The 25,561-nt window shown below is 35.9% G+C and overlaps 1 protein-coding gene across 17 annotated transcripts in view; it reads right to left on the bottom strand.

Annotated features, from left to right (window-relative positions):
* Positions 1-25,561, bottom strand: part of KDM6A (lysine demethylase 6A) — a 236,272-nt gene that overhangs the window by 17,169 nt on the left and 193,542 nt on the right. For 16 of the 17 annotated variants that reach the window (XM_015127247.3, XM_015127249.3, XM_015127248.3 and 13 more), the window contains 9 exons: positions 17,328-17,457; positions 15,665-15,770; positions 14,839-15,044; positions 11,856-11,920; positions 11,707-11,781; positions 10,878-11,026; positions 8,489-8,603; positions 4,542-4,729; positions 3,608-3,749 (listed from right to left, as the gene is read on the bottom strand). In XM_015127247.3, coding sequence (XP_014982733.1) covers positions 3,608-3,749; positions 4,542-4,729; positions 8,489-8,603; positions 10,878-11,026; positions 11,707-11,781; positions 11,856-11,920; positions 14,839-15,044; positions 15,665-15,770; positions 17,328-17,457 — 1,176 coding nt within the window. Of the gene's footprint in view, positions 1-3,603; positions 3,750-4,541; positions 4,730-8,488; positions 8,604-10,877; positions 11,027-11,706; positions 11,782-11,855; positions 11,921-14,838; positions 15,045-15,664; positions 15,771-17,327; positions 17,458-25,561 lie in introns of those variants that run through there. The other variant, XM_077989575.1, reaches the window with a different exon arrangement.

Genomic DNA, 25,561 nt, shown 5'->3' with positions numbered 1-25,561 from the left:
CTATACCATGTATTTATAAACCCTAAGAGCCTAGCCTAGAGCCTTGTATACAATAAGCAAAGACTCATTAAATCAAAGAAAGGGAGCCACGTTGGCTGCTGAAAAGTACATTTTTGGCAATGGCTCAATGACAATTATTTCAAAAAGGGAGGCTTATAAAGCAAGGCCTAGGGGTCTAGACTTGTGGTTAACATTTTCAACTGATGCGTCAATAGGTACTCAAGCTGGGAGGAGAACTGTTAATATCACGAGGAATACAATCAAGATTTAAATGATTAGACATTTTGTAGTATAGGGCAAAATGGAGTATAGATAAGAATGTAAGTGCATCTAGGTTAAAAAAAAAAAAGAAATAAACAGTATCACTATAAATTATAAGTGGAAAAACACCCAAATTTTGTATGTCTGACCTCAACATTTTAAGTATTGAGAGGAACAATGATAAACTGGAAGGAGTCTCAAAGGATAACAAGAATATTGAGGGTGGGGTAGGGAATGGAAAAGATGACAGAGGTGACTAATGTTTAAATTAATGACAATCAGACAACAAGAAGACTATGGATAAGTTTTCCTTGGTTACTTTCTCCCTCTCACCCAACCACCTAATTTATGAGCAAGTTCTATGAGCTTTAGCTCCACAAGACTCCCTAGTTTGACCCCTCTCTCTATTTTTACAGGGAAATCTCTGTCCAGGTTGGTCTGTACTGTTACAATTGCCTCCTAATTTGTCCTCCCTACTTCTAAGCTTACCCCTTGGAACCCATTCCACACAAAGCAACTAGATCCATTTTCTTTTTTTCTTTTTTTTTCTTGAGACAAGAAAAAAAAGTCTCTTTCACCCAGACTGGAGTGAAGTGGAGCGCCCCACCACCCCCGCTGCCTCAGCCTCCAGAGTAGCTGGGATTACAGGCACCCGTCACCATGCCTGGCTAATTTTTGTATTTTTAGTAGAGACGGGGTTTCACCAAGTTGGCCAGGCTGGTAAAACTCCCGAACTCAAGTGATCTGGCTTACCTCAGCCTCCCAAAGTGCTAGGATTATAGGCATGAGCCACTGCGCCCAGCCACTAGATCCGTTTTCTAAATTTAAAGTGAAACCTATTCGTTTCCTGCTTAAAATCCTCGATGGCAAGCTGTAACACCTATAATTAATATACAAACTTCTTACCATGTCCAGAAAGCCCATGTACGATCTCGTTCCTGCTTGCTTAGTTAAGTTTATCGCCATCACTCTTCCTCTCATTCAGCTATAGTCACCCTGACCTTTTTGTCCCATAAACATGCCAAAGTTATTCCCAATTTAGCCTTCATCTGTTCTCTGTATATGAAAGGTTCTACCCATAGATCTCTGTGTAGTTGATTTCACCTCATTATTCAGGGCTAAGCAGAAAACTCACATTCTCAGACCCGTTAAGCAAAAGAAGCACTCTGACCTTCCCTCCTCCCAAATATTACTGTATTTTATCTTATTCATATAAATAAATTATACTGGGGGTTTCTTTCTTGTCCTACTAGAATTTAAGTCTCCAGAGAACAGGAATTTCATCTTAAACATTGGTATGTCTATTATCAGTGCCTAGAACAGTGTCTGGCATAGAGTTAGTTTTCAAACATTTGTTGAATGGGATTTATTCTGCATAAATCCTAAATATACTCAGGAAATCGGGACCAAATGACAGGTAGACTTTAGGTTATTCTGTAAACAACTTGCAAGAATTATAGTGAGGTGAAAATAATGTTTAAGTCACTGGATGATCACAAATTATGAATATAGATAAGATTACTATATTAAGTAGGAGCTGATTAAGTGACCTTAAAATCCTTTCCAATTATAAAATCCTAATCTACTCATAATGTAATGAGTTACTTTCAGTCTATATAGCTGTTAGATAAATGGCTTCTATATTGAACTACTTTTAAGTGATCTGACTTAGCATCTAGTTTATGACTACCTCCAACTTACTAAACACCTTTAGTGACTTTACGTCACTTTTGTTTCAAAAAATAACACTGAACTTGCTATTCAGGGAAAAGTACCATTCTGACGTATAACAGGATAAATGGAGAGACAATTCCCCGCCCCACTATAAATTATATTTATGGAAAGTATGGTACGCAAGATCCAATGTTCTAAAGAATTTGTATATTACTTATTGTAATTTGGTTTTTGGTCCTTTTTGTCTCCCCTACCCTTTTACCTATAACTAGATAAAATGGTGCAACTGAGAAAAGACTGTCATAAAATAATTCATAAGCATGTTGCCTTGGCCACACAACTTTTGTTTAAATAAAAGTTTGGATCTAGATTTGAAATCATTTTAACAAACCAGGATTACTTTCAAAAGACAGCATTTTGAAAACAACACATGCTGACCAAATTATCTGCAGGAGAAATACTTAATGTAAACACTGTTTTAACAAAGACTAAGACAAACTTATTTAATCAATGAATATAAAGCAGTGTATTCCAAAATGAGCTTTTGAGAAAACTAATTCTTCAAAAGATACTGGTCAAATAAGTTTGGGGAATACTGTACACTGTAACTCTTCTCCCTCATTCACAAATTACATTAACATGTACAGTATCTAAAATATTTTACAAAAAATAAATAAAAATAAAGGACTTGTCCACTTGCTGAACTTTACTCTATCATTTCCCATATTTCCATAGCCAGAATTGCCCATCTTTTGGGGACAGAGCTAGTAGAGGAAAACATAGTTTAGGGAAACACTGCTATATAGCACTGTTTGAAAATAGTACCTCTAAATAGATTTACAAAATGGCTAAGATAGAAACTGTGAAAACAAATGTGAAGCTTACTGGTATTCAAACTAGGGTCCTAGATAAGAATTTACATAACTTATACTAAATTTTTTTTTTTTTTTTTTTTTTTTGAGACGGAGTCTCGCTCTGTCGCCCAGGCTGGAGTGCAGTGGCCAGATCTCAGCTCACTGCAAGCTCCGCCTCCCGGGTTTACGCCCTTCTCCTGCCACCTTGCCCGGCTAGTTTTTTGTATTTTTTAGTGGAGACGGGGTTTCACCATGTTAGCCAGGATGGTCTCGATCTCCTGACCTCGTGATCCGCCCATCTCAGCCTCCCAAAGTGCTGGGATTACAGGCTTGAGCCACCACGCCCGGCCCCTAAATTTTTTTAAGTAGCTCAGAAAAGAGACACTTTAAAAGATAGATGATTTAATTAAAAATTTAAAAATTAGCATTTTAGTCAAATCCCTATATTAACTGCTAATTTGTCTGTGACAACAAATATTCTGTGATGCCATTTTCCCCTCAAGTTACTAATGGTAGATTTTCAATATTAAAACTAAAGTTATCCTGGGATATCAGGTGGTTCAGAGGGAAATGGGAAAGAAGCACAGGTTTGTGACTCTACTGATTTATAATCATATGTGTCTTTTTTTCCTTTCTGTACCATAGTGGGCTAGTTGCAAGGGAAAAATGTTTTTAACATGTGGATTCTCATATTACATTCTGCTAGACTTCTGGACCACTTTGCTTTGATGTCAACATAATTCTAAGGGAGAAAAAAACCTTAATAGTTAACACTCCCCAAAAAGAGAGGGACTACAGCAGTTTTAGAAAAGACTTACTTAATCATTTCAAAAAGCTTTGGATCTGAGACCTTGATATTTCGTGCCATATTCCAGGAAAGATGAACCATGGGTACTATTGACTTCACACTTTGCAATTTGTTCCATTCGTACCGTTCCACTGCCAATTTATACTGGCAGGCTAGGAAAAAAAAAACAGTTATAAAGCAACCCAAAGTACCAAAAGATATGAAGATAACCATTATCACCTGCTCAGGTGATATCTTCAACATCAATTCTGAAAAACCTCAAAACACTATAAAAATAATTATGCTTTATGATAATTACAGTAGTAATATTAGCAATCATATAAAGAGCACTTCCTATGACTATATGCCAAGCATTGTGTTTTTATTTTTACCCATTATCTCATTTACTCTTCACCATCACCTTATTAATTTCATTACTTCCATTATACAGATGAAGAAATCGAGGACCAGAGAGGTTAAATAACTTGCCCAAAGTTACAAGAGCCAGATCCTGGTCCTAATCCAGGTCTTTTTGGCTCTAAACTCCACATTCTTAACCTTAAGTGAGTACTGCCTGAAGGCAGACGTAATTCAAACAGATTTTGACATTACAGATCTATTCATATGAAATACTAGATTTTTTTTAATGTGACAGAATAAATTTTCTACTTTGTTTTCTCTCATAAGGGTTTTTTTTTAAATAAAATAAAACCAAGCACTCTAAAAATTATTATTATACCCTTCATGTATATTAAAGCCATAAACCTGTTTTTTGCTAATATCTACGCTCTTAGATTTCCATTTGTTAACTTGAATTTAATTTATTGTACTACAAATTGCAATTCTATGCAAGGAGACATTCTTCTTACAACTTTTAGTAAGTTATATTTCAAGAAAAAAGGAACAGACCTATTGGATATAATCCTTTATAAATTAACTTTTTTTAAGCATATTCTTTATAATACCTGTAAGTGGACCAACATTCCAAGCAATGTTGTTGCACCAGCCAATAGCCTGAACCCAATGAACAGTGCCTGCATTTATCCAGACCAAATCTCCAGGTCGCTGAATAAACCTATACACTGGAACATTTGCTTCATAAAGATCTTCAAGGTTGGGCCACCAAGAACCCATTAGGAAATTCAAATTATTTCTGAAATAAGAAAAAAATAATGTAAATGGATCAACTATATTAAGAAGCTCCTAGTAAGACTGGAAGAAAACATCAAAATTTTTTTTAATGAACACTTGTTCATTTTATTGAAACGTAATTGCTTGTCCAAAAAGATCTGCTGTATGTATATAAAGAGTGTGTAATTATGGTTGAGTACTAAATTACTAAAGATCAGTGTTAGCATTTTTTTTTTTTTTTTTTTGAGACCAAGTCTTGCTCTGTTGCTTGGGTGGGAGTCCAGTGGCTCCATCTAGGCTCACTGTAAGTTCTGCCTCCCGGGCTCAAGCAATTCTCCTGCCTCAGCCTCCGGAGTAACTGGGATTACAGGCACCTGCCACCACGCCTGGCTAATTTTGTATTTTCAGTAGAGACGGGGTTTCACCAGGTTGGCCAAGCTGGTCTCGAACTCCTGACCTCAGGAGATCCGCCTGCTTTGGCCTCCCAAAGTGCTGGGATTACAGGCATTATAATACCTGTAGTAAGTGAACCGGCCCAGTATTACTATCTTAAATTGATTTTTCAAAGATCCAAATGAAATCCAAAGCTACTTTCAAGTAACACATAAGTTAATTTTTAATTTCATATCAACAAAGACTATTTTTGACTGAAGCCTTCTGCCTGGAGCACCTAGAAACCCCTAAAAGGTAAATGGAAGGTAGAGTTGACATCAAGTCATTTAAATCCATAAACAGGAACACTGTGGCAATACAAGTACCAGGAACTTCCCTTAATTTCTGAGGAAAAGGAGACTGGATGTCAGACTCCACATAGTTTTGATGATTAGCTGATTAAAACTACGCAGTTCAAAACAACTATCAAAAACAAACAATCATGCACGTGCACAAATAATCATGACCACTACTACCAATATACTTTGGAAACATTCCATAGATCATATTATTAAGCTTTTATTTTAATATCTGGCTTCTTATTCTCCATCATGATATGAAGTACTTTTTAAACCACATAGTCACTTTTCCCATAAAAGAACTTTATAAAATTGAATTAACTACTTCAAATTTCATATTTTGGGGAAAGAAAAACTTACACAGTAAAAATGTTCCTTTCCGTAAGATCTAAGAAATAATCTTACTTTATTTATCTTGTGCTATAGCACATGAGAAAGTATACAATTGTTTTTACTGGTTTAAATTTAATTTTTTATCTAGATCAAGGGTTGGCAAACTATGGTTCATGAGCCAAATTCAGACCACTGCCTGTTTCTATAAATAAAACTTATTAGAATACAGCTATGTCCATTCACTTACGTACTATCTCTGACTGTGCCTGTTACAATGACACAGTTGTGACAGACAGCGTATGATCTGCAAAGCCGAAAATATTATCTGGTCCTTTATGGAAAATAAATTGCCAAACTATGATCTAGAAAGAACCTTAGTCTCTCTTTTTCTCTCTTGAAAAATGCAAGGCTACTCTCAAAAGTTTAGACTAGAGTGAAAATGGTAGCCTAACTGCTAAGAGATAAGGATGGGCTTATTGTGTGTGACAAGGCCAAGTAGATACAGTCCAGAAAAAGTTGCCTATAAAGCAAAAAATGGCTATAAACACAAATCTTAGCCTTATTTCACCCATGTATTGTCATTACAAAATTAGAGAAAACTTTTTATCCAAAAGCAAGCAAGTAATCCCAAATAGAACCCCCCCCAAAAATTGAACTTACCAAAAAGTATGCATCGTTTTAATCATATATTCAAAACAATGGTTATTTCAAGACAGGTATTACTTAAAGCCATAAAATAAACTACAGATACAGTATATAGTCACTATCAAAAGCAACAATCTTTATGTGAAACAAAATTACAGTGAAACGCTGAAGAAGCAAGTACTACTTTCACAACTGAGTTATTAAATTTACCTAACCCTTCCTCCTAACTTGATATTTTTATTATCCCTAAGCTCAAGCTTTTTGGATGTCATCTGCTTATCCTAATTATCTTTTTTTTCCCAAGACACCTCTCCATTTAGATAGGAAAAAAAACTACACCCTAAAAATAGCCAGTCGCTACTCAGAAACAATGAATAAGGATTCCTGTATTATAGCTGCAACAATATAGTATTAACTCAAAGTTCAAGAAATAAAAATCTTTCTATAGCACAATGGAGATTTTCTATATAACAATGTTCTTTCTCTGCTGCTACTGGACTGCTGGTCCACAAAAAAAGTACAGATTAAAGTAGATCAGGTTATTTCATCAGTACATTAGAAGCTTTAAAACTCCCTATCTTTGGCTTTCTTACACTGAAAGAAACCAGTATATGAATAGTGAAGACAATATAAGGTAATTATCCCTTGCTTTTATGTAAGTAAACTGTGGATTAGTATCTTTTTTTGTTTTTTAACTACAATGCACTTCTTACTAAATCCAAATATTTAAGCAAAGATTCTTAAACCAAAGTAAGAAATTAGAAGTTAGTATGGGGCTGGGCGTGGTGGCTCACGCCTGTAATCCCAGCACTTTGGGAGGCCAAGGTGGGTGGATCACGAGGTCAGGAGTTCAAGACCAGCCTGGCCAATATGGTGAAACCTTGTCTCTAGTAAAAATACACAAATTAGCAGGGCATGGTGGCACACCCCTGTAATCCCAGCTACTCAGGAGGCTGAGGCAGGAGAATTGCTTGAACCTGGGAGGTGGATGTTGCAGTAAGCTGAGATTGTGCCATTGCACTACAGCCTGGGCAACACGGCAAGACTCCAACTCAAAAAAAGGAAAAATAAACATAAAGAAGTTAGTATGTGGAATACGTGTATAATTAGTTTTCAAAGTCATCTCATATGTAAATGTTTCCTGTGGGGTTTTTTCCCCCCTTTAATTGGGGTGGGGGCATAACACCAAATGCGTATATAATGTACATTTTCATCCTATACTAATTTTCTAATGTTATTACTAAATGAAAATATCAGGTCCTTATATAATAAAGTACTTTCTAGAAAAGAAGAAAAAGAATAAGGTTCTATTTAGACAAATGATCAAATTGAAACCAACTAAAAAAAAAAAAAATTCCAAAGTACTTTTTAACGCAAGATACAGAAATAAAAGCTATTTCTGAGATCTTAAAGAAAGGAACTATCCAATTCTTTCAACTAGAGAAAACAAAATCTGGGCTGATGTGGTGGATCACGCCTGTAATCCAGCACTGTAGGAGGCCCAGGCAGGTTGATCGCCTGAGCTCAGGAGTTCAAGAGCAGCCTAGGCAACATGGTGAAACCCCATCTCTATTTAAAAATAAAAAATAAAGTAATAATACATTTTATAAAATTTCTTCCTAGAAAAAGTTGTCAGTTTAAAAAGAATTTATATCATGATATGGCAAAGGGTATTATGGTCAAGCTTGAGTTATTCACAGCCTGTACAGGTACTCAATAAAGAATTCCTTCTACTTCCTAAAACCATTTATAACAAAACAATTTTTCTTGGAATACACACCTTTCAAATGAATAAGTATGCATTTTAAAAATTAACTAATAACTCAACTTTTCTATCTTCTTAAATTCATGGGTACTACTATTGCATGAAGTTGTTTCATGGCATCTTTCTTAAAGTATTTCCAATTTCACAAAATATAAGGTTTGGAATCAAATAATTTAAAATGAATTCTTTGCTGAATGGTAAGTGAATACTGGCAATGTATCCATTAGGATATCCAGCTTGGTAAGTTGTCCTTTACAATTACTGCTTTCTAGTACGTGTTTTAAGAAAATTTACTTTGGAAACCTACTTTTCACAGAAGTCATTCAGAACACCCCAGTAACCTTCAGGAACAACAAACCATTCACAGTCACCTGGGCCAATATTTATGTTAACTGAACAGAAGTTGTTATTTTCTTGATGACCTGAAATGTGAAAAGAAAAAAAATTGGAGCTCCAGTGGCGCAATTGGTTAGCACATGGTACTTATACAGAAAAAAATTAATCTTCACACTGTAAGTTTATAGAAAAATGGGTCTTTGGAAACAAAACCTTACAAATGCTCAACAGAGAACACTATAGTAGTATTTAGTTCTTCATCACTGTAGCATTTTTATGTCAACTCCTAACATACTCAGTAAGAGCTTCTATGATAGGCAGTATAATCATGGTTAAGAGATTAGGCTCTGGAGCCAGGCTCCTTGGCTTAGTCATTACATGAACCTGGGCAAGTTGGTAAACCATTCTGACTCAGTTTCTCTGTATGTAAGAACAGATAATAATAATCTCTATAAATTGTTGGGCTGTTTTGAAGATTGATAAACTAATGAATGCATAAAACTGCCTAATACAGATGTTCCTTGACTTACAGATGGGACTACATCCTGATAAACCCACAGTAAGCTGAAAAATACCTTGAGTTCAAAATGCATTTAATACTCTGATAAACCCACCATAAAGTCCAAAAGTGGTAAGTTACACCATTTCAACTCAGGGACCATCTGTATACAGTAAACAATAAATATTAGCTATTATAGATATCATTACCATTTCTTTCCTTATGAACTAATCTCCAGGAACAGCGTTTACCCCATAACAAGGTACTCAAAATAATGTTTTTTGCCCAACATTTATATCAGTGTCCAATGATAGAGTACAGAACAGAATATAGTTCTTCCATCATGTATTCCAGAACTCTTTGCACTTTACCTGACTATGGATAAAATAGGACAGAACTGGGCTTCTAATGGTCTGAGGATAACAATTATAACCAATAGTTCTAATCCTGGCTGTATATTAGAATCCTCTGGGGACCTCAGTTAAAAACCAACCCACCCACCCACATGCATGGATCTGAATCCTAGAGATTAATTAATTACATATTTTTTTAAAAGCTACCAGGTGTGGTGACTCAAGCCTATAATCCCAGCACTTTGGGAGGTCCAGAGGGAAGGATAACTTGAAGTCATTATGTGAACCTCGAAACAATTAGCCAGGCATGGTGGCATGCACTTGTAGTCCTAGCTACTTGGGAGGCTGAGGCAGGAGAATTGCTTGAGCCCAGGAGTTAAACAAGATTACAGTGAGCTATGATCACATCACTGCACTCCAGCCTGGGTGACATACCAAGACCCTGTCTCTTAACCAAAAAAAAAAAGAAAAGAAAAGAAAAAGAAACAAAGGACCAGGAGAATCAAATCAGCAGCCGGGATGGGGAACCACTGACCCATTTTACCCAGAAGCAAGCATAGCCCTATTTTCAAACAATTCTTAAGCATGACTCAGTGAGAATGTGAACAAAGAAGGAAGCAGTCTGGTTTTCAAACCATGGCTGCATCAAGTAGCAAAGAGAAGCACCTGAGGGAGACCTGCAGCCCACAGTACATTGGTACAGTTGAACTGGTTATCAACAGTATCTCTTCTAACTGATCAGTGCTGGGATTGTAGCAACTGTTAAATATTTTGAATATCACCCTGTGAAATTTCATGTTAATGCAAAGGAGCACAAAGAAGATAGTACTTCAGTATTGGATAGAAAATTTAAGTCTAAAAACAATGTAATTCACTTTACAAATGAAGAAAAAGACCTAAAGAAGAAATGTAACTTGTCAAAAGTGACAAGCCTAATTAGTGGCAAAGTCTAGACTAGTTATTAGAATGAGTCTAGTAATGTCTCCACATCATGAAGTTATTTTTAAACTGTGAGTTGTGATCCACTTAGAAAACTGCAACCTACACTTTAGTTTTTAAATGAAACAGAATGGAATAGACTGGAAAACATACTGTTCGATAAAACTGCTGCTGTATACATACATGTGCATTTGGTTACATATAAAACATACTTTTTATTGTTACTTGGGTTAAAAGAAAAATTAAAAAACACTGCACCCCATCACTCTCTGCAACAGATGGGACTAACAAGAGAGTCTTCAGGCCAAAAGAACTTATTTCCCAGTGGTGCTCCAATGACCCCTTTCCAGATTAAATTGTTATACTGTTTCTGGGCTATTACACTAAAAAAAGATAATGAAAAGGGGAAAAATCTTAATCTGAGCCCAGTTAAAAAGTCTCACATTATAACAGGAACAACTCTTTCAGTTTTATTCATTATAAATGACAAGATCCTGGCTGTCTTTGCATGTTTCATATTTTGATTTTGTTTTCAATTTTAACAAGGTATGTTAGTTCATACAAATTACCTGGTGTTCTGCTCCCTGGAACTTTCATGTATAGTTGAACTGTGTTCATGCCCAGTATGGTATGACCAACATGGCTTAGAAGATTTCCTGCTGATACGACACGCACAAAAGCAGGAAGTTTAGTCAGCTCATGTAGCTGCAACTTCCACCTGCAATAAAATAACACATCAAAAGTGAAACTCTGCTACAAGTATCTGTGGAAGTTTACCATTTCTTCAAAACTCTTGGGTTCCAATCAGAAAAACAATTAGGTCTATAAATATTTTACTTTTCCATAGGTAAAAACTTAAATTTTTCAATTTTTCCAAAGAATACTTCCCAACAAAAATAGGCATAAAAATTATTGACCAAGTAAATAAAAGAAAAAATACTAACAGTTGTACAATTATATTTTATAAATACATTTTCATGTAACTATTTCATATAATTAAAAATATAATTTTGTGATTACGTAATTAGCACATAGTCAGAGTCTTGATGAAAAACTATAGAAAAGTTTTAGGTAAAAAAAAAAATCTGGCAAGGTGCAGTGGCTCACAACTGTAACCCCAACACTTTGGAAGGCTGAGGTGGAAGGATCTCTTGAGCCCAGGAGTTCAACACAAGCCTGGGCAACACAGTGAGACTCCATCTCTACTTTTGGAAAAAAAAAAAAAAAAATTTTAAATTTCAATTGTAAAATATAGCAGAAAAAGTTTAGCTTAAATTCATGTCAACTTAAAAACAAAAGAAAATAAATGAAACAGAAGAGGAAATTGTAGAGAATTCCCAGTCTAGCACAGGATAACTCTTTGCATTAGTTCACAGAAATATTACTATAAGGACTTACTTTTTGTCATCAGATAGGTCAATATTGGTCCCAAACTTTATGGTTTTAAAGGGTCCTTTCCTCCTCCTCCCAGAACTTAAAAAAGAGACACAGGATTAGAAACATGCCTTTTAAAAAGAAATACTAAGTGGACATTAAAAATGACTTACTTATCTGACGATGTAGATTCACTATCTGAGTGGTCTTTATGATGACTTCTTTTTTCATTTTCTTCCTATAGATTAAGCAAAAAGCATTCTAGTTTAGTGTTGTACAACTGGCAATCCTTTCCACCATACAACTGAAAAAAAAAATTCATATCTAGATTGAATAGTATTATTTGTGTTTTGAAACTAAGTTTCATGTTTTTAATATTTTGAGACAGGGTTTGACTCCTGTTGCCCAGGCTGGAGTGCAGTGTGTGATCCCGGCTCACTGCAACCTCCTCCTCCTGGGCTCAAACGATTCTCCTGCCTCAGCCTCCTGAGTAGCTGGGACTATAGGTGCGCATGACCATGCCCAGCTGATTTTTGTATTTTTGGTAGAGACGGGGTTTTGCCATGTTGCCCAGGCTAGTATCAAACTCCTGCGCTCAAGCTGTCTACTGGCCTCAGCCTCCCAAAGTGCTGGGATTACAGGCGTGAATCATCACACCTGGCCTTCAAACTAAGTTTCTATAGGCCTCTTACACATGAAAATTTCTTCAAACACCACATTAAATAAATAAATACCCAAGAAAAGTCGAATCTCACCGGCATGGTATCCAACTTCCTCCACTAGCCACAACGTTATATTACAGATTCTCATACTTGCCCCATTTTCAAGAGGAGAGAAAACTTGAGTAAAGCTGAAAGGCCTAGGACATCCCAATCTTGATTACAAATGATATAAGCTAGCAGAGGTGTGTGCATGTGTACACAACTATATATGTGTAAGAGTAGAAGGTAAGATACTTTTTATTCTTGATTATGAACAAAGGAAAAGTTCTTCCAGGGAGTATTTATTCCACAAAGAATTATACACAAATGACAAAATGTTTCTAACATTGGTAATTCAAGTGCTGGATAAATATAGGTATTTTTCAATGCAAATATTACTTTTATTTACAACTCCTGAGTCACGGACATGGTATCTGTTAACACTGTTTTATGATTTCTAAGTTAGCAGTACTTCTGACCTTTGGCTTCCATTCCTTTAAATGTATAGTGTCTGAACATTTGTCAAACTTTTCACATGTAATGGTCCATGTCTTAAAGCATACTAAAAAACCCCATGCTGGCCGGGCGCGGTGGCTCACGCCTGCAATCCCAGCACTTTGGGAAGCCAAGGTGGGCAGATCACCTGAGGTTGGGAGTTCGAAACCACCCTGATCAACATGGAGAAACACCGTCTCTACTAAAAATACAAAATTAGCTGCATGTGGTGGCAAATGCCTGTAATCCCAGCTACTCGGGAGGCTGAGGCAGGAGAATTGCTTGAATCCGGGAGGCAGAGGTTGCAGTGAACCGAGATCATGCCATTGCACTTCAGCCTGGGCAACAAGAGCGAAACTTCGTCTCAAAAAAACAACAAAAAACCCCCATGCTTTCTTTGGTTATGGAACTCTCCCCATTTAAATAGACTGCCTCTTACTATCTTTGCTTTTCAACTCTTCCTCCAAATTTTCCTTTGATGATCTTTGACTCCTTCTTACTACTTATTCTATCCTGACTATAATATTAGCAGGTACTTGAAGCCTTTTGAAAGTTTGAACTACAGATTTATATGGACAACGAATTCACTGGAACTCAGTAAAGTCACAGAATAGTTTTTACTGGATGAATTTCTTTGTAGTATATAGGGAGCGGCAAGTGGGAAAGGAAGACAAATATAATTTACAGGTAGAAATGCTATCTTGATTGAAAGTATGAGTTGGCAGAATTTTAAACAGAGACAACAAGCAAATCTAATGAATCACAAATTAAAGACTTTCAGCCACATACTATCAGTGGTAGGATATGTGAAGAACAAACAACTTAGTGCAGACAAGTATTTGAGTAATACATTTAATAAACTCATTTATTTGGATGTATTATGTTCACTTTGTAGGAGAATTCACAAAGTTCTCATTATAGTGCTAGAGGATTTTTGTAATGCTTCAGTGCTGAAAGGGCTATATGGGTCTTTTAATAATAATAACCCTCTGAGTTTTATATTTTTGTTTTTTTAATTTCCTCCTTCAGTTTTCTCTTATAGCCTAAGATTGGTAAGAAGAACACTAATGTTTCCTGCAGGAGTTGTCTATGAGATAACACTAATCTGGCAGAAGAAAAAAAAGGGAAGACAAGACGGGATTTTGCAAGCATAAAATAAACCTAAGACTTAGTTTATCCTCTAAATTAGTGGTTCTCAACCAGGAGCGAATGTGCCCTTCAGGGGATATTTGACATGTCTGGAGATATTTTTGAGAAGCCAGAGATGCTAATAAATACCCTGCAAGGTGCAAGACAGTCCCCCCACAATAAAGAATTATCCAGTCCAAAATGTCAATACTACGGAAGTTAAGAAACCCTGCTCTAAAAAAAGTATCCCAGAAATGAAGGACATATTTCACTAGACAGTAATTCTATTTCCCCATGATGATATTTACTTCATGAACCCATGGGTTTGTTTAGACTTTACTAAAAGCAAACCGAGGGTGGGTGTGGTGGCTCACGCCTGTAATCCCAGCAGTTTGGGAGAGCCTGAGGTAGGCGAATCACTTGAGGTCAGGAGTTCGAGAGCAGCTTGGCCAACATGGTGAAACCCAGTTTCTACTGAAAATGCAAAAAAGTTAGCTGGGCGTGGTGGCATGTGCCTGTAATCCCAGCTACTCGGGAGTCTGAGGCAGAAGAATCGCTTGAACCTGGGAGGTAGAGGTTGCAGTGAGCCAAGATCGTGCCATTGCACTCTAGCCTGGGTGACAGAGGGAGACTCCGTCTCAAAATACATACATACATACATACATACATACATACATACATACATACCTACAAGAAAACTGGATAGCACTTACAAAGTATTTTATGTAACATAAAATGATGAGATGCATATAAAAGTAATGTGTCCTTTCAAAACTCCAAAGTAAAATCATCTTTAAAGTCCTAAAATAATCTTTAGGATACAAATACTTACTCTCAATGATTCCTGGAATGAGGAGGCCTGGTACTGTGCATATTTAGCAATTGTAGTATGAGATCTATTACTTTCACAATGCCAGATTTTCTTTGTTCCAGTGGGATCCCAGTTTTCATCTGCTGGCTGCAACAACTGTGTCCTCACTTCTACCATATGTTCATTGTTAGCTTCCACCAAAGTTTTAGTAGAGAAAAGTCCCAGGTCTTCATGAATACATAAATGTAGTTAAAAAATGAAAATTATATTTGGGATAATATTTTAAGTGCTTGTATTTTTTTTAAAGGAAGAAGGTAAAGCATTTTATGGCACTGTATCCAGTTCCCATAAAAAACTAGGGCCTCTGCACAACCTGAGCTATGTGCCAAGTTTGCAGAACCATTAGCTGAAGCCTTGAATATAACTGCTATGTCATCCCATCGGAGAAAGAATTAAGTGTGCAAGGACTGAAATTTCATTTATTTATTTAATTTCTGCAGATGCCAGGAAATACTTATGGGACTACAGTATTTATTAGTAGCATCAAATTTCACCTACATTTTATAATCAATTTTTTTCTATTAACCTAAATCACAATTATGTAAATGGACCCAAATAATAGCTAAATTTAAAAACCACCACAGAATTGCCAGTAACCAGTATCACCAACAATATATTCACATCATGGATTAAAGAAGTGATATACACACACACTCTCTCTCATTCTTAGTACTAAAAAAAATTAAAATACCAAAAAAAAAAAAAAAAAGTTTCTGCCAGTGCTTGAAAAGTTAAAAGACAGCGAAAGAAATAGACAAACTTTTTCCTTTTTTTATTTAAGGCTTACCTAACTTAAGAGCTCCAGCAAGGCCACGTATTACTGTAACAGGGTTGTTCGGATTTGTACAAAATTGATGTAATGGAGGAAAGAAAGCATCACGTTTATTTTCCAACTGTAAAATTAAAATATGTGGTTAGATCTCAGGAAAACAGAGCTTTTATTTAAATATTATGCTCCAAATTAATATTATTTTTCACAATTTAAATAATGCATTTTATGGGGTGCTATTTCTATTTGACAGTATCTTATCACTATGACTTTTGATTCTAGTTTAAATTAGATAGTAACCACATACATTTCTCCTGTCCATTTTATCATGACAAAAATATGTAGGAGAAATGAAACTGAAATTAAACTTTAAAATCAAAGTGTTTCAAACATTATTCAGTTTTAAAATGAAAAGACAATCCTGACACATGCTGCAACATGGATGAACCTTGAGGACATTATGTTAAGTGAAATAAGCCAGTCACAAAAAGACAAATATTGTATGGTTCCACTTACATGAGGTATTTAGAATAGTCAAATTTATAGAAACTGAAAGTAGAATGGTAGTTGCCAGGGGCTTGCAGGAGGGAGAAATGGGGAGTTGTTCAGTGTGTAGTTCCAGTTTGTCAAGATGAGAAAGTTCTGGAGATTGGTTGGACAACAATGTGAATATGCTTAACAGTACTGAACTGCACACTTAGAAATGGGTAAGATGGTAAATTTTATGTGTTTTTTTAAAAATCACAATAAAAGAGAGGAAAAGAAGAAAAAATTGTGCCTAAACATATTATCAAAGAAAGCAGACTGAAGAGGACCCATGAAAGATAAAAACTTAATTTTGCATTTTTTTTTTTCTCTTCAGAGCTCACATTACAAGTTTTTTTTACATGTCTATCCCAGTGCTTCCCTTACATAGTAAGGGATAAACAATGACTGGTTGGAGGAAGAATTAATATGATAATATTTGGCCTCTAGAAGGCAAAGGGGTTAAATCTATAAAACAAACTCCAGTACCATTTTACAGATGCAAGATCATTATACACATACTACCCTAACTTTATACTTACAAAAAACTTTGATTTGGGATAGAAGCAGGAAAATGAAAGGAAATAGGGTAGGAAGATCTATTTGGAAGAAACAGAAATAGGAATTGCTTTGACTGAACTCTTAACAACTTCCTATATCAGATTCCCATATTTCTATAAAGTAAAACTAGTATCTAGTTTTAAATAGCCTATTAAATTTTTTAGTGACATATATCTACTATCACACTTACGTTCTCACTTATTTTGAAGGTAGTATCTTTTTTGGGGGGCAGATGTATAAAACAGAATGAATGTTAAGGTCCACATAACTCAGTAGAATGCAGATTTAAAACCCAGTTTACCCAAAAAACGTTAAACTTTTAGGTAGCTTTTTCCTAATACTGCTCAAAATTAGAGCAATAAAAAATATTTCTCATGATTCTAATATCATCACAGTTAATAGCTGAGAAGGTCTTTTAAAAATGCTATTACAAAATCTTTTTGAATGTATCTTTCCCCACCAAAAAAATACTTAATCTGTTGCCAATAATCGTAATGTTTCCTAAAGGGCATCCATATAAATTTAAAGAAAGATTTTATGAAAGACAGGTAGTTGCAAACACTGTTTTATTTCCAGTCAGTCAATTCAGACTCACGTAAATACTAGGTGTAGGTGGATTCAACTTGTCCTTTGGCAAGGGAGGGTATGGTGAAGATGGTGGTCTTGGAGGTGGACATTTATCCAACAAAATGCTACTGTTAGATAAGCCATTTTTACCTAGATTCCTTAAAAAAAAAAGAAGAAGAAGAAGAAGGGATAAATAAATCAGTTGTACATTTATTTGGAAAACAGAAAAAAAAAAAAAAAGAATCCTGAATTAAGTCCTAATTAAATTACTAGGCATTTGCACAAGTCCATGAGATGTGGGATGTAGATCCATCAGGAAAAACACTAAGAACGATTGTTAATTTCAGCAAAGACTTGATGCCTATATATCCTCCACTGAAGGAAAATAAAAAATATCACAACATATAAATTATTGATGACATTCCTTATTTTGTTCGTAATTTTCCAATTTATTTTCTTCACCTAAACAACAAACATGAGCTACAATTTCCTCTCTACCATCACATTCTTTTCCATCAATGTTAAAATATTAACTTGACCAAAAAAGTTCTAGATAATAGTAAAAAACAGAATGTCTCTTTTCCTATGTCTCATCTTAGCAATTATAATCAGAATATCTTTGTAACAACTCTCAAACCTGAGATTTTTTTCCTTTTACTCAAATCAGAAAAAAATTTCCTGTGCAACTCCTTGACTAATAAAATTCAGCAAGATGCCAATCTAGTAACTTATACAGCAAATTATAGTATTTCTTTTTAAACAAGGCATATAATTGCTATCTACTCTCTGACATTGTATATAATTATTACTTACTGGTATTTAGGTTGATGAAGGTATCACTCTGTTAAAATTATAAATTCGTTTTTTTTTTTTTTTTTTGAGGCGGAGTCTCGCTCTGTCGCCCAGGCTGGAGTGCAGTGGCGCGATCTCGGCTCACTGCAAGCTCCGCCTCCCGGGTTCCTGCCATTCTCCTGCCTCAGCCTCCTGAGTAGCTGGGACTACAGGCGCCGCCACCACGCCCGGCTAATTTTTTTGTATTTTTAGTGGAGACGGGGTTTCATTGTGTCAGCCAGGATGGTCTCGATCTCCTGACCTCGTGATCCGCCTGTCTCGGCCTCCCAAAGTGCTGGGATTACAGGCTTGAGCCACCGCGCCCGGCCTTAAAATTATAAATTCTTAAGATAGGATAGAATTATTCCCTAAAAATAATTCTTTTAGTGCAAGCAAGAAAGACATTTCCAACGTTTCTACCAAACTTAGAAAATCAACAAGAAATAATTTTGAGCTTTCAAACCACTCCAGGTTAACTAACTTACCTCACCGAATTATTACAAATCCGAAAGCAATAAATGCATTAAAATATCAAGTACTCTTAACATATTAAATTTCAGGTAATAATTTGAAATTTTCAATTATTCTGGGAAGTCAAAAAACTCAGTAACTTTACTTAAGAAGGAATTAGCTACTTTCATCACAAATTGCAGAATAAAACAGGTTGAATTTATTTTCCTTATCTTGCTACACTGAACAAAGTGTTACCAATTAGCCTGTTTTGGTTGGTACTAATGAAAACTAGGCCTTAAACTTTCACTGCCATAGATTTTTAAGATGTTATACTAAATAGCACCATAGGTATTACTTTAATTTTTTCAACTACAACTCCAAGTAAAAACAAAAAAAAAGTTCATGGCAGGCCTCAAAGGAATGATTTACGTTTAAAATAATTGACTTTTAAATGAAAATATATGAAAATATTATTAAACTGAAATTTTACTTTCAGCTAACAATTAAAGGTTGAATAAATTTTCTGTCCAAAACTAGTTTTCAATCTCTCTCCACAAAGCACATGTGCCTTGTATATTTAAAGACAGATATACACTTAAGCCTTTAGATTTGGGTATAAAATTAGTACCAATTTATAAACTCCATCAAATTTTTGCTTTTAACATGTAGAGAATTTTTGGTGAGACTGGGAAAGAAACAATTCAAGTATTATCATTAAACTAATGCAAGACAAAACAGTTGCAATATCTACATAAATAATAGTTTTCATGCTGAATTGTATATCTGCCACTCTATCGAATATAAGCAAAATATGACTCAGAATACAGAAAATCTGTCTTTTAGGAAAGGAGATGGATATACTACTGTATAGTAAATGGTTACTATTTTGAAGAAATTGAAATATATGAACCATGTATTAAAACTGTGCTATAAAAGAGCGTCTCAAACTAATTAAATGTGGCACCAAAATGTAAGCTTCTACAACATGCTGGACACTCAGAGATGAGACTAGGAAACAAGGTTTGACAGATTAGTAGAATTCTGTCTCTATCATTTCTATAGTTCCGTAACAAAAAAGAGAAACGAGAAAGTAAAACAATGGAAAATGTTGTTGCCAATATTTTAAAATAGAAAAGAAAAAAGCGGGTCATGACTAGTACTTTCAGGGAGCTGATAATTCAATCAATTGAATGTTGCAATTACAATTTTAGACATGCAAGAAGAAAAAGTATTATAACTGCCTTTTAATGTATACCACTGACCACTGCAACATTAAGATAAACTAAACAAGAATCAGATTAAAAAATAACCAGCACTTTAAAAACTAACTACATATACGGAAATAAAGGGGTACCCAATAGTGCATACAAGTCATACCTAGACATTTCTTACTGTGTTTGAAATGCTGACTACCTGCCTATTAAGGTCAAGTTTCAAACACATAGGAATTTCCCTGAAGGAACTGATGACATATATAGTGCTCTGCATAGCAAATATAAGCTATTTCCACTTAAAATATATTGACCAATCCCAATGCAAAGGGCAGGGCTGTGGATAACAGGAATAGACTTTATCTTCTGAATGTCTAAATGTCCAACACTGTTTAGAACACCTCGAGCCAAGTAATAAAACTTCCATATAAAAATCCAAAGTGGAGAAAGGAGTTGAAGAAAGAAGCAGATTTTGGACCAAAACAGCATGGTACTGGTACCAAAACAGAGATACAGACCAATGGAACAGAACAGAGTCCTCAGAAATAATACCACACATCTACAACCATCTGATCTTTGACAAACCTGACAAAAACAAGAAATGGGGAAAGGATTCCCTATTTAATAAATGGTGCTGGGAAAACTGGCTAGTCATATGTAGAAAGCTGAAACTGGATCCCTTCCTTACACCTTATACAAAAATTAATTCAAGATGGATTAAAGACTTAAATGTTAGACCTAAAACCATAAAAACCCTAGAAGAAAACCTAGGCAATACCATTCAGTCCTAGGCATGGGCAAGGACTTCATGACTAAAACACAAAAAACAATGGCAACAGAAGCCAAAATAGACAAATGGGATCTAATTAAACTAAAGAGCTTCTGCACAGCAAAAGAAACTACCATCAGAGTGAACACGCAACCTACAGAATGGGAGAAAATTTTTGCAATCTACCCATTCTGACAAAGGGCTAATATCCAGAACCTACAAAAACTCAAACAAATTTACAAGAAAAAAACAAACAACCCCATCAAAAAGTGGGCAAAGGATATGAACAGACATTTCTCAAAAGAAGACATTCATACAGCCAACAGACACATGAAAAAATGCTCATCATCACTGGCCATCAGAGAAATGCAAATCAAAACCACAATGAGATACCATCTCACACCAGTTAGAATGGCGATCATTAAAAAGTCAGGAAACAACAGGTGCTGGAGAGGATGTGGAGAAATAGGAACACTTTTACACTGTTGGTGGGATTGTAAACTAGTTCAACCATTATGGAAAACAGTATGGCGATTCCTCAAGGATCTAGAACTAGATGTACCATATGACCCAGCCATCCCATTACTGGGTATATACCCAAAGGATTATAAATCATGCTGCTATAAAGACACATGCACACGTATGTTTATTGCGGCACTATTCACAATAGCAAAGACTTGGAATCAACCCAAATGTCCATCAGTGACAGACTGGATTAAGAAAATGTGGCACATATACACCATGGAATACTATGCAGCCATAAAAAAGGATGAGTTTGTGTCCTTTGTAGGGACTTGGATGCAGCTGGAATCCATCATTCTTAGCAAACTATCACAAGAACAGAAAACCAAACACCGCATGTTCTCACTCATAGGTGGGAACTGAACAATGAGATCACTTGGACTCGGGAAGGGGAACATCACACACCGGGGCCTATCATGGGGTGGGGAGGGATTGCATTGGGAGTTATACCTGATGTAAATGACGAGTTGATGGGTGCAGCACAGCAACATGGCACAAGTATACATATGTAACAAACCTGCACGTTATGCACATGTACCCTAGAACTTAAAGTATAATAATAAAAAATAAAAAAATAAAAAAATAAAAATAAATAAAAAATAAAAACAATCTACAAAGAACTTAAACAAATTTACAAGAAAAAAAACAAACAACCCCATCAAAAAGTGGGCAAAGGATATGAACAGACACTTCTCAAAAGAAGACATGCAGCCAACAGATACATGAAAAAATGCTCATCATCACAGGTCATCAGAGAAATGCAAATCAAAACCACAATGAGATACCATTTCACACCAGTTAGAATGGTGATCATTAAAAAGTCAGGAAACAACAGATGCTGGAGAGGATGTGGAGAAATAGGATCACTTCTACACTGTTGGTGGAAGTGTAAACTAGCTCAACCATTGTGGAAGACAGTGTGGCAATTCCTCAAGGATCTAGAGCTAGAAGTACCATTTGACCCAGCGATCCCATTACTGGGAGTATACCCAAAGGATTATAAATCATGCTATTATAAAGACACATGCACACGTATGCTTACTGCGGCACTATTCACCATAGCAAGACTTGGAACCAACCCAAATGTCCATCAATGATAGACTGGATTAAGAAAATGTGGCACATATACACCATGGAATACTATGCAGCCATAAAAAAGGGTAAGTTCATATCCTTTGCAGGGACATGGATGAAGCTGGAAACCATCATTCTGAGCAAACTATCACAAGTACAGAAAACCAAATACCGCATGCTCTCACTCATAGGTGGGAATTGAACAATGAGAACACTTGGACACAGGGTGGGGAACACTACACACTGGAGCCTGTTGTGGGGTGGGGGGCGGGGGGAGGGAAAGCATTGGGAGAAATACCTAATGCAAATGACAGGTTGATGGGTGCAGCAAACCAACATGGCACATGTATACCTATGTAACGAGCCTGCATGCTGTGCACATGTACCCTAGAACTTAAAGTATAATAATAATAAAATAATAATAATAATAATAAAAAGCAGGTTTTGCAATGGATTTAGAGATTATCCCATCTTAAATCCTTTTCTCTCAGTTTTTAAAATCTCTCTGAGAAAAGTCAGAGTAGGGGGATATTAATTGTTGCCCAATTATTTAAAATATTGGCTTAAACTTATCAAATTTACCCATATCATTTGGTAGGTAGAGAAATGGTGAAAATGTGCTCTGTGATAAACCCATCTACACTTTAGTTATCCTTTGTTAGGAAGCTCCTAGACCAGAGACGTCAAGTCTCTTGTATCTCTGTTACTTTCCCCTTGAGTTCTGGACTCCTGCCCAGCACAGGCCACCATCAAGAGAACACAGAAATGGCAAACAACATGACACCTATCATTTGCCATCTTACCTTTTTCTCTATGCCTCAAAAGATTTTTATCTCCAACTTATCAGAGCACTTTTTTGTCTCTTCAGTAATTGAGTCCTGGATTTACTGGAATAACCCAGTAACCTCAGGGATCTACAGTGTTTTGATGAATCTAGCTGTTTACAAGATATATATATACATATATATATATGTATATATATAATTAAGTCTCCATAATAAGGCAAAATTGCCTTTTCGAGTTAAAAGCTGAAAATAAAACTAAAAAAAGTACTTAAATACCCTGAAATAAATGTTCGTATATGCCTGGAAAATGAGATGGAAGATTATAATCTTTAATACATTAAGAAACACAATCAGCTGGGCGCAGTGGCTCACGCCTGTAATCCCTGCACTTTGAGGCAGGTGGATCACAAGGTCAGGAGATGAAGACCATCCTGGCTAACACGGTGAAACCCCGTCTCCACTAAAAAAATTCAAAAAAATTAGCTGGGTGTGGTGGCACACGCCTGTAGTCCCAGATACTTGGGAGGCTGAGGGAGGAGAATGGCGTGAAACCGGGAGGAGGAGCTTGCAGTGAGCTGAGACTGTGCCACCGTACTCCAGCCTGGGTGACAGAGTGAGGAAAAAAAAAAAAAAAGAAACACGACCAACTAAGCACCTGTAGCACAAAGCTTTATTAATACACAACTTATGAAAACTGCTACTATACACAGTTTGTAACTTGGGGAACAGAACATAGCTCCGTGGAACTCTTTCTGACAATATTCCTCCTTAGGTCCCATACAGTTCATGATGTTAGTTTTGGACCTCTAAATCTTTCCCATTTTCTAGGAACTGTCCTGAGTCTACAGAGAGTGGATGAGAGAGAAAGCCCCTGCTCCAGTAGTGAGAGCAGCAGTACCTAGGAAACAGGACAGAGGCCCCAGCAGATGAGTGAGGAGCAGGTAGAAGACAGTCAGAGTGGCAGTGAATCAAGGCACTGTGTCTAAGGAGAGCCAAGTTTAGCATTTAATCTGAACACTCCCTATTTTGTGTAGGCCCAGAGTTGAAGTGAATGATAGCGTAACTTCTAAAAAACACTAATATAAAAACCTACAATATAAAAATTTCTAAAGAAACAAATTTTAGGAACTCAAGAACCTCACTACATGCTTTAGAATAATTTCATTTAGAGATCATCCAATGCACTTTTAAGTTACTGACATTAAAAAATCGTGTAACACAGTTAAGATTAATTACAGTAATCACCATGTTGTAGGTCACTAAGGAAAATGCTGCCAACAATGTGTACCCAATAAAGAAAAAAATATATATAAAAAAGGATGTAATTTCTGCTCTAGTCTATGTCAGAATAACAGCTAAATAGTTATAGTTTGACAGGAAATAATAAAATAGAAACTAACAGAAATAGAAACTAATGGAAAATAAAACACAGACCAGCTGGACGTGGTGGCTCACACCTGTAATCCCAGCACTCTGGGAGGCAGAGGCAGGTGGAACACCTGAGGTCAGGAGTTCCAGACCAGCCTGACCAACATGAAGAAACCCCGTCTCTACTAAAAAATACAAAATTAGCCAGGTGTCGTGGTGCATGCCTATAATCCGACCCAGCTACTCAGGAGGTTGAGGCCGGAGAATCGTTTGAACCCCGGAGGCAGAGGGTGCGGTAAGTCGAAATCGTGCCACTGCACTCCAGCCTGGGCAACAAGAGCGAAACTCTGTCTTAAAAAAAAAAAAAAAAAAAAAAGGGAAGAAAAGAAAACACAGACCAAAAGGTATTTTAAATGCTCGAACTCTTTAAAGAAAAATAACTATAGTGTAATTTACAGTAAAGTTCTAGCGTCACAATTAAAGTGATAAATTTAAATTAATTAATTGAAATTTTTTCCCCATACTCCACTGCTCCTACCCTATATCCCTCCCAAGCAACAAACTTACATATAAATAATAAAATTTAATTTCACCTCAATCACTTGTCAGTGACAAACATTTAACGGTAGACCCAGGATACCTTCTAATAAAATAATCTGAACAACAGAAAAGATAATCACACTTTTAGATAACAATAAATAAGACATATAAGCACTAGCACCTGCAGGAAGAGGTTTATATGGCTATAAATAAGAATTGTTTTGAACTTTAAAATGTAAAAGCTATATTAAATGGTCAATGCAGCCAAACTAGAGCTAATGTTTATATTTTCTATTTATAGAATGGTTATTTTCTATATATCATGACAATCTAGAACCAAAAAAAGATCTTTTTAAAATCTACTATATGTCTGCTCAAACTTAAAATTTAATGTATCAGAAAATATTACAGAATTATTTCTTGTTTGTTCCAGGTATGTTAACTAAGTTTCATTCAAGATTTAGTCACTTATAGAGGACAACAATTACAAGTAAATAAGAAAAATTATATATGTGCTATATACAATGAAAAAGCCAGTAAGAATCTATATGTCCTCCAAATATCAGAGAAAGATGGTGCTGCCTGATCCTTTGATTCTTCTTTTGTGGGACAGAAGAGGTTCATTTCTTCGTAAATTTCTGAGGCCCTGCCCTTCCTAGACTAGCAGAATATGTCTGGCTCCTTCCAGAATGGCTGACGGTCTGTCGTG

Source organism: Macaca mulatta, chromosome X (genome assembly GCF_049350105.2).
Source record: "Macaca mulatta isolate MMU2019108-1 chromosome X, T2T-MMU8v2.0, whole genome shotgun sequence".
Taxonomy (NCBI): Eukaryota; Metazoa; Chordata; class Mammalia; order Primates; family Cercopithecidae; genus Macaca; species Macaca mulatta.
Note: the sequence above shows the minus strand (reverse complement) of the source record. Positions and strands in the feature narration are given on the sequence as shown.